Here is a 14,411-nt window from a genome sequence, read left to right as displayed (position 1 = left end):
CCGTCAATTATTCTTTCAAGTAAAAAATGATGTTCCGGGCTTCCCTGGTGGCGCAGTGGTTGAGAGTCTGCCTGCCAATGCAGGGGACACGGGTTCGAGCCCTGGTCTGGGAAGATCCCACATGCCGCAGAGCAGCTAGGCCCGTGAGCCACAATTGCTGAGCCTGCGCGTCTGGAGCCTGTGCTCCGCAACAAGAGAGGCCGCGATAGTGAGAGGCCCGCGCACCGCGATGAAGAGTGGCCCCCACTTGCCGCAACTGGAGAAAGCCCTCGCACAGAAACGAAGACCTAACACAGACATAAATAAATAAATAAATAAATAAATAAATTTAAAAATAAATAAATAAAGCGAATAATTAAAAAAAAAAATGATGTTCCATCAAAAAAAAAAAAAAAAAAAAAGAAAAGTGGCTAGTTCAAGACTCCTGAGTTAGGCAACCACACAAATATTTGTCCTCAGGACACCCTCTGCACCTTGGCCTGCAGCAGAGCTTTCTGCATGCTTCCTATTTTGTCACAGAGAACATTAAAGATACCAGAAAGACGTGGACTTGAGTGTCAATTTACATATTAATAAAATTCATACTTCTTACTGCTTCATCAAGGCTATTCAGTGAAATGAGTGTTGATCCTCTGTGTTGTTATGGTGAGTGCTTAGGAGTGAAGAACACAGGGCCACCGGCAGCCTGGTGCCCGGGCCTTGGTGTGTGCACTTGGTGGTTATGCACTGGAAAGTTTACCCACCATTGCTTTTGCACCATCGGTGCAAGAGTCAACACAGAGAAAAGACAAATTATGTCTTAGTGGTTCCTGTGAAGACAGCTTTGATCTCACAGACTCTCTTAAAGGGTCTTTTGGACCCTCCCGCCCCCAGGGGTCTGTGAGCCACATTTTTAAAACTGCCGTCCTGTAGAAACTTGTGATTGGGTACACTGGGATCCACGTGATGTCCACGGCATCACTGGTCCTAAAGCCCCGAAATGTCCATCCACAGAAGAATGAATAAACCCATTATCATGTGGCCGTAACCACTGTACAGCAGATGAAAACAAATTAACTAGAGCTAAGAGAAACCACTAGTGCTACTAGTGTTATACTAAGCCCCTTGCCATTGGGAGGACTCAGTTTATGTTAAGAATGCAGTTTTATATTCATAAAGAGCAAACTGGTAAAGCATCCATTGTACCAGTAATTTTGTTAACGTATTTGATTAACGATTTTCCCCAGGGAATAAATAAATAACAATTCCCAAGAGTACAAGCTATCACTAAAAAGCAATTTAGGAAATCTTACAGATTAATCTTGGATTGAGATGACCTTCTTTCCTCTCTTCCACAACTGGCATTCGTTTGCTTCCTGACTCTCTCTTGGCTCCTTCTTAGTCGCCATCAGGCATCCCCTCTTTTTATTTGCTGGTGGTTGTCCAGAGTTTTGTCCTTGGCTGCCTTCTCTCCTTACTTTACATATGATGCCTGGGAGATCTCCCCACACTAAAGACTTCAACCTCTAACCAGTCACTGATGATTGACAAATCTCTATTCCAGCCCCTCTGCCTTTCCTTGGATCTAGATCCCCGCCTGATGGACATCTCCCCTTAGATTTCCTAAAGGCAGTTCTAATTCTTATGTCCACAACTGAACTCATTACCTTCTTCTTAAACCTGCTCTCCCTTCCTTACCATCCACTTTCCCCATCTGGTTCTGTCACACACAACACCCTTACCCTAGTCCCATAGCCTCAGGACCCCTTCTACATCCACATGGCACCCGGAGGAACCCCACATCGTAGTGAGACACCTACTACAGTGGACGGTCTTTCTCCTCCCCTGACTGTGAGTCAAGGGAAGACAAAGACTAACACGGGATGTCAGAGCTGTTCTGTATTTAGTGCTCAGCAGGCAGGCAACGAATGTATTGAACGAATGAAATAAAGGATTTTATAGAATTTCTCTTTCTTCTCATTCTAGCCTCCTATAAGAGAAAGTATCAAAGGGTTCTTGACGATTTAAAAAAAAAAAACATTAAAAATATTAAAAAATACATGTTCATTATAGGGATTTTTGAAAACCTAAATATTGAAATAATATATAATTCTGCCATCAAGAGATAACCATTAATGTTTCGATGTATTTATTTCTAGTTTTTTTCCTATGCGTACACATGCACACATGCACTCACTTTACAAAACTGAGGTCAGTGAATAAACTGCATATACAATTCTGCATCCTGCTTGCTCTGTAACATTATGTTAGGAAAATTATCCCCATCATTAAGTATTCTCGAATTGCCATTTTAAATGGCTATATAATAGTCTCTGGGATGTACTAGTAATTATCCTGCCGTTGGATGTTTATATTTCCCCCTCATTTTTCGTATTATGAATGATATTTAACATCTCTGTATGAAATTCTTTGCCCGAGTTCCTATTCCTTTAGGATAGAGTCCTAAAAGGTAATCTCACCTCCCTCAGGTCTTTACTCGTGTCACCTTAATGAGGCCCTTCTTGGCTGCTCCACCTTAAAAATGTGAGCCCTCTCCCCTAATACCCTACGTTCCTCTTCCCTGTTTTATTTTTCTCCTTGGCACGTATCACTACATAACATACCACGATAGAGTATGTTATGCTGATTGTCTGTCGTCCCCACTAGAACACAGGATGGGGAATTCTGTCGATCTTGTCCAGGGCTGCACCCCCAGCACAGAAAGCAGTGTTTGGCACACAGTAGGTACTCAGGGGTGCTCTTCTGCTAGGCAGTTGATGTTTTATCACCCGATCGATTTTCTGAAAACTTTTGAGGCTTCTTCCAGCAAGGCAAGAAAGAGAAGTGCCTCTTTCTCTGTAGTCTCAACTCTACTGAGTATTTTTCCTTCCAAAATCTTTAACAATTTGATGAGAGAAGAAAATGTTTATTTTGCTTTTCTCTGATTATTAGTGAGATTTATTTTTTTAAAGGTGTTTATTAGTCACTTGAATCTCTTCTCAGGATTTTGTTCATTTTGTTTTGGGGGGAAGTTTTAAAAAATTTTTTAAAAATTGAGGTAAAATTCACATAACATGAAATAAACCATTTCAGTGTACAATTCAGTGGCATTTAGTACATTCAGTGTTGTGCAACCCTCATCTCTATCTAGTTCCAAAACATTTTCATCACCCTAAAACTCTGTACTCATTAAGTGGTCATTCTGTACTCATTAAGTGGTCATTCTCAACAAGTTTTGGGTTGATCTCCTTGATTAGAAGAAGCTCATTAGAAATTAAAGATAATGATCCCTTTTATATTGGTTGTAATTACTTCCCTTATTGTTTAATCAAAAATTCTTAAGTATTTATATAAAAATTTAAAACTTATAATCAAGTTATTAAGATTTTCCAACAAGATTTTCCCCAATGTTTTTAGCCCTTCCCTATCTTAAGATCAGATAAATATTCAGTGTGTGTTCTTTAACTTAGTTTATGGGTTTTTTTCTTTTTTTCCAGTGATGTTATTTAGTTAGTTAGTTAATTAATTAATTAATTTTTTGGCTGCGCTGCGAGGCATGTGGGATCTTAGTTCCTGACCAGGGATCAAATCCGCACCCACTGCAGTGGAAGCACGGAGTCTTAACCACTGGACCGCCAGGGAAGTCCCTAAAGGAAGAGATTAAAACTAGTTTCTTCTCCTCTCCTGCTTTGCTCGATTTTGCTGTTTATTTATATGACACCCTGAGATAAAATGGGAGGGCCATCTTGAAACAAGGTGACACTCACATACCTGGATAACATCTGCAGGCTTGTGTATGTGTTCTTTAAAGATCAGGATGGTGGGGGCATAGACATTGACGTTGTATTGCCTCGTCATCTCTTCCGCCCCTCTCAAACCGACATACACGTATCCAAATGACAAATAATCTTTATATGCGAAAGCAGTCAACTGTTAGGGCATAACAGAGAGGAAGAAATGAAATTGATAGCACAGCATCTAAATTAAGTGTGACTTGTTCTCATCAGTGGGTGGAGATGAACGCTAGCTTATACAGCCCCACTCAGGCTGCTACACCCTCGTACCCTTGTAGGAATTCTATGGTGCTCCATGAACAAAAACCGTACCAACAAAGCTAAACAACAACTAATTCTTTTTTTCAGACAGACCAAGATATTCATCTTACTGAGATCTGTACTGGGTGGGAGGTTTGAGGAATTACCTGTACCCTAATTATGTAAGATGGCAGTGACCATGCCAATGGTTTAGCACTTTCCTCTCCCATCTCATGTCACGGTGATAACCAGAGGTGTGCTAGATAGAAGTATAGTATATATTCAGAGGGCAGGTTTGGAATCAGACAGGCTACAAGGGAATCGATATTCAACATGGGAGACCTTGGGCAGGTTATACAACCACTCTAAGCTTCAGTAAAAGTAGGGATAATAATCTGTATCACTGGGTTCTTCTGAAGGTTAAATGCTATTATGTGTGTGGAAAGTACTAGCACAGTAATAGCATCAGTAGGTCCTCAGTGTATGGTGGTTAAAGCAAATTTCTGGTCGTCAAGCATTTCTCTTGGGATGAGCTATTACTCACAAAAAAGAAAATCACCAAAATAAGAGAAAACATTACCCCAGCACCTAAAGTACCTTGTAGAGCAGTGGTACAACGGGCATTTGGTCAAACAGAAGGACACGCGGTTTATTCTCTTGCTGCCAGCCAGAGAGGAATCTGACATAATTTTTATCTGTAACCTTAAATTGAATAAAGGATGTTAGTTTCAACATTTAATTCTTAACAACTGCATTATAATCCAGTCAGGAGATAATTAAACAAAATCAAATATGTGTAAAAGATTGTTTTGTAAAAAATAAAAAATGCAGACAACTAAATTTTTGCCTTTATTTGACTAAAATTAATTAAAAGAACAGAGATATTGATTTCATATTTTCATGTGATCCAACCCTTACAGACTGAAATCATAATCTTTTCTGAAACAATTACTGACCATATTATAAAAAAAAAATGAGCTTTCAAAGTTGGTTCTTGCTCAATTATAGACTGCACTTTTTAATCTATTAGAAGATAATGCAACAACTGCTCTTTTAAAATGGCTTAAATAAAAATAAGTGGGCCCACCCCACCTATACATTACATAAGTTCATTCACTGCCATCTGAATTGCTACTTTTGTGTTTCCCTGTTTATGCCTTAAAATAATCCCAAGAAAACAAATTAAAAACTTGAATAAATTAAATTTCTACCTAGAAAATGTTCATAGTAGTTCAAAAAAGTTTATCTTTCCACTTTGCTTCCAGAATGATCTATATAAAACCTCAATCTCATCATTTCACCCCACTGCTCAGCCCCTTTCAATGGCTCCATCACCTGCAGGCCAAGTCCAAGTTCCTTCAAGGAGACCCTCACAGTGAGATTCCCGTTAACCCCTTTAATCTTGTCTTCTCCCACTCACTAATGACTACTTCATACAAAGCAGGCTACCTCTGTATGCCTGGAACTCATTCCCTACTTCTCTCTCACCTGGCAAACTCAGTACAGGGGTCATTTCTGCCAGGAAGCCTTTCTCAAATCTCTAGGATGGGCACTCTACATATCGGATGGGAACAATCACCTACTAGACTGCGAGCTCCTTGGAAAGTGTCCTCAGCACTTATCATAATGTCTGACATACAACAGGCATTTTAAAAAGGTTTGAGGACCTGTCAGGACAACCTATCATCATTTTAGGAGGCTACAATGCTCTCTGACAATTTCAAGTTAACTCCAACAAATATTTCTTCTGTGGAAAATGATCCTGGTGGGACAGGCTGTGTAGAAGTAGGATGGAAGTATCTGTATGTTCACTCTCCTTGGTATTATTAAAGGAATGAATCATTTTCATTTAAAGCAACATCAGAATCTTCTTCTAGTTCCTGTGACCTCTAACCTCAGATACTGAGGGAAAAATGCTTCTTAAATATAAAAATCATAGTTTATAGTTTGTGTGAATTTCTGTGCCTGGTTTCTCTAGCTCAATCTTTTGTTTGTGAAATTTATTCACACTGTTGTATCGCTGTATGTTTTGAAAGTTCCAAAAACAATATCTGATTTCATGGAATCTGGTGTTTTCAATAGATATAATCGTTAAATATATAACCAAATATAACTTAATTTGAATACTCTCATAAGAAAAGTATCTTTAAACGAACAAATGCATGAGTTGGAAAGACCTCCTTCATCCCATGTTGTGATCTAATTTTTTGTTGAGAAAATAAGAGGCACTCTCATTTTAGGCTCAGATTCCTATGACAGTGTAAATCTTCCCAGCGGTTTTGACAAGGATGATTCTTTCAGTCTCTCTACTTCGTCTGTTTCAGTTTTCAGTCTCTGGCAGACTTCATTTAAATGATTTAGTTAGGGTAATTAATTAATTAATATGTGCCTTGCCCTGCCCCAAATCAAACTCAGGTCTGAGGATGACCACAGGTAGAGTTCAGGGCAGCCAGCAGTCCCAGGAGCCTCTTAAACTACTTCTCAGCCAGGTACTTACTTTCTCCACCAAGTTCCCTGGAAGAAGACTCTCTACAAACTGTCGCAGGTTCTCACGGACAACTGCATTATGGAAGAAGGAGATTTTCCCATTTATGATTCCTAGGATAGCTGGTGTGCTGTGTGCTCCCAGGTGATGGGCCAGGCGTCTCTCGTAGCCAGCGTGGACCACGCCGATTCCTACGCCTGAAAAATATGGAAGACCTCCATGAAGACTTTTTATGCCCCCACGGCAGGTGAAAAAATGCTGCTAAGTAATTTTTTGGTGTGAAACTGAAATCCCGACTTAGTAGGAGGGGATATCTTTCCTGATAGACTGTCTGGCATTCTATCACTGCTGGAATGCTAAATCGGTTCAGTTTTTCTGCAAAGCCATCTAGCAATGTTTAAGAAGGGCTATAAATCTTTTTATCTTTCAGTCCGTTGTTTCTAATTTTGGGAGTAGATCATGAAGAAATACTTCAAAAGAAAAGAACAATCTGGCCACAGTGTTCCTATTCATAAAGAACACCACCTGTAAACAATTCAAGGGTTCATCAACTCTGCAATGGTTGAAAAAACCTAGAAGCTAACGATGGGCTAGAATCATAGTCTTCTCACCTTTCAGAGCACATCTCCCTTTTACATAAACTATTTTATAGAGATGTTGTACAGATTCTCAAAAAGAGAAAGAGATTAGGTTAAAATCACTTGGTCATATCCCACATAACTATTGTTAGTATTTTGGTATCTGTGCCTTTTCTTACACAAATATGTGTGTGTGTATGTATACACAGGTATAAATAAAATAAAATGGGATCATCTGACACTTATTTCACTTAGTATTCGAATAACTTTTCTTGTCTTTCATTCAACCAATGTATTTGGAGGGCTAGTTCCTCTGCTAAACATTGGAGATACAGTAAATGTTAATAGCCAGTAAATATGCTTTTTCTCTTGGGTGTCTAACAGACCTCTAAGTATAAAGTTTTCAAAAACAAACTCCTGATCTCCTCCTCAAACCTGTTCTACCCTGGCTTTCACCATTTCCGTTGATGGCGGCTCCCTCCTTCCCGTTACTCAGGACGGAAGTCTTAAGAGTCATCTTTGACCCCTCTCGTCTCTCACTCCCCCCATCCGATCTGTCAGCAAGTCCTGTTGGTCCTGTCTTCAAAATACAGCAGGAATCCAGCTGTTTTTCTCCACTTCCATTGTACCCCGTCTCTTATGCATCTTCATCTCTCTCCCCTGAGTTGCTGCAATAATCTCAATGGTGTCGTGTTTCTCCTTGTCTCCCTACTGTCTGTCCTCAACACGGTAGCCAGACTGTTCCTTCTAAAACATAAACAACGGATCATGTCGCTCCTCTGCCCCAATCCGGCAAAGCCTCCCCATTTCAACTCAGAATAAAACCACAATCTTCACGAAGGCCGACAAGACCCTCTGTGACTTGGCCCCTGGCCCCCCGGCCCCCTTCCTCTCCCACTCCTCATGCTCTCTTGCTCTAGCCCCCAGCATCCCTGTTCTTCTTTAAACACACTGGCACGTTCGTTCCTGCCTTCGGGCCTCGGTGCTCGCTGGTGCATCTCCTGACGTCTGTGTAGCTGGCTCCCTCACCAACTGCAGGTCCTTCTCAATGAGGACGACCCGACTCCTATATTTAAAACTGCCCTCCCCACACTCAGGATCCCCTTCAAGCCTCTCACTTTCCCTTTTCCACAGCACTTACCATCTTCTACCACACCGCCCAAGTTCCTCATTCTGTGGATTTTTTATTGTCTGTCTTCCCCTGTTAGAATGTAAGCCGTTTGAAGGCAGGGATCTTTGTTTAGTTCTCTGATGTACCCCAAGCACCAGAACAGAGCTTGGCACACAGTAGGAGCTCATCACTGAAACTGGACTGTCAATCTATTTAACCCATTCTTTATTGCTGCACATTGAAATGGCTTCTGGCTTTCACTATTATAAGGCATGTTTCGATAGGCATCCTTGTACATCTCTGTATACACATCTTTGTGTACTTGTGTGATAACTTCTTAATTGATAGATAAATCCCCCAAATGGAATTGCTGAGTAAATGGCAGCGACTGCAAACGTAATACTTTAAAATTGCTGAGTAGGCTAAACAAATCTATATGCTGGCCACCTGACCATGAGTATCTCAAGGGCAGGAAAGGAGGCACCTCAGACATCACATAGTCCACTCCCCTCATTTTACAGATTAAGAGACTCGGAGAGGTGAACTGACTTATCCCAGTTTGCAGAGGTGATAAAATTGCAGAAAAAGAATCCCAACTTGATATTCTAGAGTCAAGTCTAGTACACTATTCTATCACACTAGACGCATTAAAAATAACCACAGAACAATGTCAGTAAATGAAAGTACACCTAAGATTGTGTGAGCAGGAGAAAGAACAAGAACATAGCAGGCACATACCTGAGAGACCCAGTCTCATGTAAAGCGAGAAGAGACGTCACCTAGCAAGGTCAAGTGGCCACACAGCAAAGGTCCAAGGGGGCAATCAACGTGTCTTGAGCCCTTTCTAAGATAGGCAGCATGCCTACAGCTTTATATCCGTTATCACTTTTCACACCCACAACCCCCCTGAGTGGTTAAGTATTGTCATCTTCATGGTGAGGAAGCCGGTGCTTGGAGAGGCTGAGCCAACCTAGCTGGCATCACAGCTAGTGTGCAGTAGGACCAAGAATTGAACCCAGGCCCAGCCGACTGCAAAGCCTGGCTCCTTCCTGCCTCCAGTAGCCTCTTCCACCCTAGGTTCCGAACGCTGGAGGGATCAATTTCTTAGAGACGGACCCACCATCCATGACCTTACCAGGGATTGCTACATAGGCCAGAAGCCACCGTATTTAACTGATCCTGGGGAATATGCCTTTCCAGTAACTGCATCATTCAGCGGTGCCCTCTACCAGACTTTGGGACTAGAATCAGTAATTAGAATGGTGGCTGGTGGGCCCAGAATCAGGACAAGGGATGCAGGAGTCTTGGGAGAGCAAAGGAAACTGAAGAGATCGTTTGCGCTTGCTGTTTCCCCCCCACTCTTCCCTCAGATATTCCAGAAGCTCATTCTCTTGCCCGCTACGGGCCACCTGCTCAGTGAGCCCTTCCTCATCTGCCTGATTTAAAACTGAAGCCTCGGGCTTCCCTGGTGGCGCAGTGGTTAAGAATCTGCCTGCCAATGCAGGGGACATGGGTTCGAGCCCTGGTCTGGGAAGATCCCACATGCCGCGGAGCAACTTAGCCCATGAGCCACAACTACTGAGCCTGCGCGTCTGGAGCCTGTGCTCCGCAACGGGAGAGGCTGCGACAGCGAGAGGCCTGTGCACCACGATGAAGAGTGGCCCCTACTCTCCGCAACTGGAGAAAGCTCTTGCACAGAAACGAAGACCCAACACAGCCAAAAATAAATAAATAAATAAATTTATAAAAAAAAAACTGAAGCCTCTCACCCCGGCATTCCCTAGCACCCAGCCTTTTTTTATCACACTCTACCACCATCTGGCAGGCTGTATATTTTATTTGTTTGCCTCTCTTCACTAGAATATAGAAGCTCTATGAATGTAGGGGTTTTGGGCTATTTTGTTTACTGCTGTATCCTTAATATCTAGACTAGTTCCTGGCACTCAGTTTTTTAAAAACAAGTAAATGAATAAAGTTTTTAAAGTCAGATCCAGATTCAAATTCCAGCTCTGCTACCCATTAGCTGTGCAACCTTAGGCAAGTCATTTAACCTCTCTGAGCCTCAGTTTCCTTATTTGTAAAATGGAGATAAATTGTTGTGAGGACTAAATGACATAATATAAAAATAAGCCTAGCCCAGAGCCTGGCATATAGTGGGCACCTAATTAATTACAACTCTTATTATTAAGTATTATTTCATCCAGACCATGTGAAGTCTGATCTAGAGACTTGTCTCTTACGTGAATGGAATTTTAACCTCCATGAGACTCTCTCCCTTCCTTGTGTGGAGTGGGATAAACAACGTTACACTCTCACTCTTTATGTCATCCTCCCCCCACCTTTCCTATGCTCCCATTAATATAGCTTTTTTCTAGTTAAAACAGAATACAAGTGATTGGTTTCATTTATTTTACTTAAAATTACCATTGAGTCCTTGGAATTACCTACATCACCTTCATCAAACGTAAGCATTTCTCAGTCTATAAAAGGCTGTTCCTTGGGTCATTTCTACAAAGGACTTCGATTCTTAATATTATAATCCGATTTCTAAACTCTGAAGGAATGTTACTTCTTTCCTATAGATTGACTATCACACGAATTAGAATAGCATAAAGAATGATACATATTTGGTGTTTAAATTTGTGGTATTTTTCCTCTTGAAAAGATACTTAAGATTATAATAAGAATACCGAAATTCCTTAAAGTCCAGACCTAACTAATCCCTTCCTCTCCCTCTACCCAAGCTGGGAAGGAAGAGTCAGAAAAGTCGATAGCACTGTTTTCTCCCTAAGACTCAGGCTGGGAAATGACCACTATGACTGGTGGTGACTTAGGGTCTCTGAGTCACAGTGAACAACACAATTTCTATCGTCTCCTCCTCTGCCTTCAAACTCTCTACACTCCAAAGTTCCAGGTTCATAAAGCGAGCTCAGCAAGTACAGTTCTCCTATTCTTATCTTGATTCAGCATAATCTGGCTGGATAACAAGGACACACCAGAATCCACACGAACTTGAGTAGCAAATTTAAAAGAAAGGCAAAGCGTATGTTACCTTTTTCAGAAACATTTGATTTTTCTACAGATCAATGTTTCGGGCTAATTTGCAGATCCCGGGGAATTAAAAATACAAATATCTTCTCCTCTTTTTGAGTTTGTAAGAGGGTGTTCTTTCTATAAAGTACTAAAGATCTCTCTTTTGAGGTGTCAAATTGTATTTGCTTTCATTATGCAATCCTAAATGTGTATCACGTCTTTTAGGGAAATTCTTTCATTTTCCCCTCTGTTGCATACACATATTCATCTTTCTTTCAACTTTTCCATATGCCTTAAGGGATGGTACAGAGCCAACTGAAAGAACATGGCACTGTCAAATATGGCTAAATACAAACCTGTTAATAAACAAACTACTACGATGCAAAATGATGTGAAACAACACAAAATCAAGAACACGGAGCTTCAGGAGGAAAAAAAAATACTTTAACCAGTATCTAGGCAGATCGTTTTCCTACACAGTATGAAGCTGTTATACACTTAGCTATTTTTAGGAATAATTCCTTGAAAGAGAGGAATTATTCTTTCTTTTAAAATAAGAAGTCATGGTGGATAAACACTACATGATTATCCAAATTGGGTTTCCCTAAAATGATATCTGATTTCAAGACACGCAACCTCCTTGACGCCCTGGTAACTGTCTGCACCTCCTGGCGAGCACTGAGTGTGCTGTGATGATTCAGGTGTGTCTCTTAGTTGAGTTTCCTGGGTGCGAAGACCAGGTTTTACTTATTTCTGAGCAGTGCAGCACAGTGGTTAAGACTGAACCCTACAGTTAGACTTCTGGATCCATACCCCAACACTGCTGCTTATGAACAGTGTGACCTCAGTTGTTCCTTAACCTTCCTGGGCCTCAGTTTCCTCATCTGTAAAATAGGGATAATAATAGTCTCTCCCTCGTTGGGTTACTTTGGGGATAAAGACAATCCATACAAAGCATTTAGCACAATGAAAAATAAGTAAAATGCTAAAAAAAAAAAAGTTATAATATTTACTTTAGTGTTTAATATAGAACTTGGTCCACTAAGAAAAAAGTTTTTTATTTTTTTGGCCATGCCACGGAGCTTGCGGGATCTTAGTTCCTGGACCAGAGATTGAACCCAGGCCATGGGAGTGAAAGCACTGAGTCCTAACCACTGGACCGCCAGGGAACTCCCAAGAAAAAAGTTTTAAATGAGAACATGCAATGAATTCCTTATCATCTTCTACTTATTCCTGTAGTACTATATTATTCTGTACTTGCAAATGTGAGGTTGGTGTGAATTTTCCGGGTACCTATTTTCTCTTCAATTAACAGTAAGCTCCTCAAGGTCAGGGGCAGTGCTGACTATTTCTGGACCCTCCTCCACAGCGTGGTTGTCTATAAATGTTGGATGCTTTTGCACACTAGTTAGTACCAAACTGCATGACCGTTGATTCCATCTAAATAGCTACAACATTTCTTCTCTGGGTGGAACTGTTCCATTTCCTTCATTTACTGCAATTCAGCATTTTATGTTATTCTGAGATAATGTCCAGGCTTCCCCAGACCACCCAGCTAATCTTTAAGATTGTCCGCTCTTTCTCTCACTCAGAATAGAAACATTTTCTGCAGTAACTGTCTTAAAGGATAATGCTGCCTTGCTCGGACAGGGAGCGGCCATGGATACTGGCCATGGATACACGGATACAGGGATATCTCATCTCAGTGTCACCTAGCATTCCAAGTGGAACTTGACTGTCAGGAATCTTCAACAAATCCGAATGTTCCAAAGAGGAACACCAAACTAATTTAATACATTTAGTCAAAACCTGCTTTCTAGGATACCTGGGGGGTGAGGTGGGGGAACAGACTAAATTCCTATAAACATTGCTTCTATGGATCTAAATCCATCTTCTTCCATCCTTGTCATTTTGAGTCCTGACTTATTAGGATTATACAGCACAACAACCCCAAAGGATGGCAAGACCTTCAATCATCACAGATTTAAGGACCCTGAAAGGCGACAGGGCATCGTGTTCAGCACGTGGATTACAGAGCCAGACTCCCTGGGTTTGAATCCCAGCTCTGCCAAATACCAACTGTGGGACCTTGGACAAGGTACCAATATGAGCCAAGTCTCTATAAAAGCGGGATGACAACAGCACCTGCCTCAAAGAGTTGTTTATGAGTTGATATTCACATTAGTGCTTGGCATACGGTAAACTGTCAATAAATATAAGCTATTATTATTATGCTTCTATTATTATTGTCATGTCATTGCACTTGGTATGTCCAAACCACAGTCATTATTTAGAATCACTTCTCCCCAGTTCAACTCTTCTCTGTATTTCCTGCCCATCCAGTTGCTCAAGTCAGAATGCAGAGTCAATCTTGACTCCCTCTCTTTTCCTCATTTCTCACATTTAAATGGTCCTCAGGTGCCAGGTCCCTTCATGATCCTACCCCTGAAATATCCGACACTTGTCCCCTCTCTGTTCCTACTGCCCAAGCTCAGGCCAATGGTTGCTGTCTTGCCAGGACTGGTAACCTCCCTGCCTCTATTCTTACCTTCTTTAATTTGTCCTTCACGCAGCTTGAACAGTTAGCTTTCTAATGCACAGATCTGATTAGATCACTCTTGGCTTTACTACATACTAAAGTCCAGCTTCCTTAGCCTGGACTTTAAGGCTCCTTACCACCTGGCTCCCAGCATGCTCTTCCTGCTTCTTCCACTCTCACCTGCACTCAAGTCACACCTTGCTGCTGGCTCTTCTGAGGATGCCCTTTGTTGCCCTGCCTGCACTGTTCCCTCTTGCCTGAATGTTACTCCTCCATTTCCCGTCCAGCCAGCTTCTAATCATCTAATCATCTTTAGCTAAAAATAAGGCAAAAGTCAGTGCTTGACAGTCTATGAGCTGAAGAAAACTAACATTTAAGGAAGATTTTTAAAAGGAATTTACAAAATAGGTGCTTTCAAAAATTTTAGTTTGGTAAACCAGAAAACCCCATTAACCAGAAATTCTCTAAGGTTCATTTATTAAGTACTTCATATATATCAGGCACTTAAAACGCATTTTTTCTCATTTAATATTCATAACAATCCTGTTGGTTTGACATTATAACCCCATTTTAGAGCTGAAGAAACTTAGGCTAAGTAATTCGTCCAAGGACACAAAGTAGTAAATGATACAGCTGAGATCTGAAAACTGGT

The 14,411-nt window shown here is 41.1% G+C and overlaps 1 protein-coding gene across 1 annotated transcript in view; it reads right to left on the bottom strand.

Annotated features, from left to right (window-relative positions):
* DNAJC16 (DnaJ heat shock protein family (Hsp40) member C16) overlaps positions 1-14,411 on the bottom strand; it is a 37,526-nt gene that overhangs the window by 13,451 nt on the left and 9,664 nt on the right. Inside the window, exons 5-7 of the mRNA XM_036858907.1 lie at positions 6,511-6,695; positions 4,611-4,715; positions 3,751-3,909 (exon numbers count right to left, since the gene is read on the bottom strand). Coding sequence (XP_036714802.1) covers positions 3,751-3,909; positions 4,611-4,715; positions 6,511-6,695 — 449 coding nt within the window. The remainder of the gene's footprint in view (positions 1-3,750; positions 3,910-4,610; positions 4,716-6,510; positions 6,696-14,411) is intronic.

The sequence above is a fragment of the Balaenoptera musculus genome, chromosome 1 (assembly GCF_009873245.2).
Source record: "Balaenoptera musculus isolate JJ_BM4_2016_0621 chromosome 1, mBalMus1.pri.v3, whole genome shotgun sequence".
In the NCBI taxonomy this organism is placed as follows: Eukaryota; Metazoa; Chordata; class Mammalia; order Artiodactyla; family Balaenopteridae; genus Balaenoptera; species Balaenoptera musculus.
This window is presented reverse-complemented; position numbering and strand designations above follow the sequence as displayed.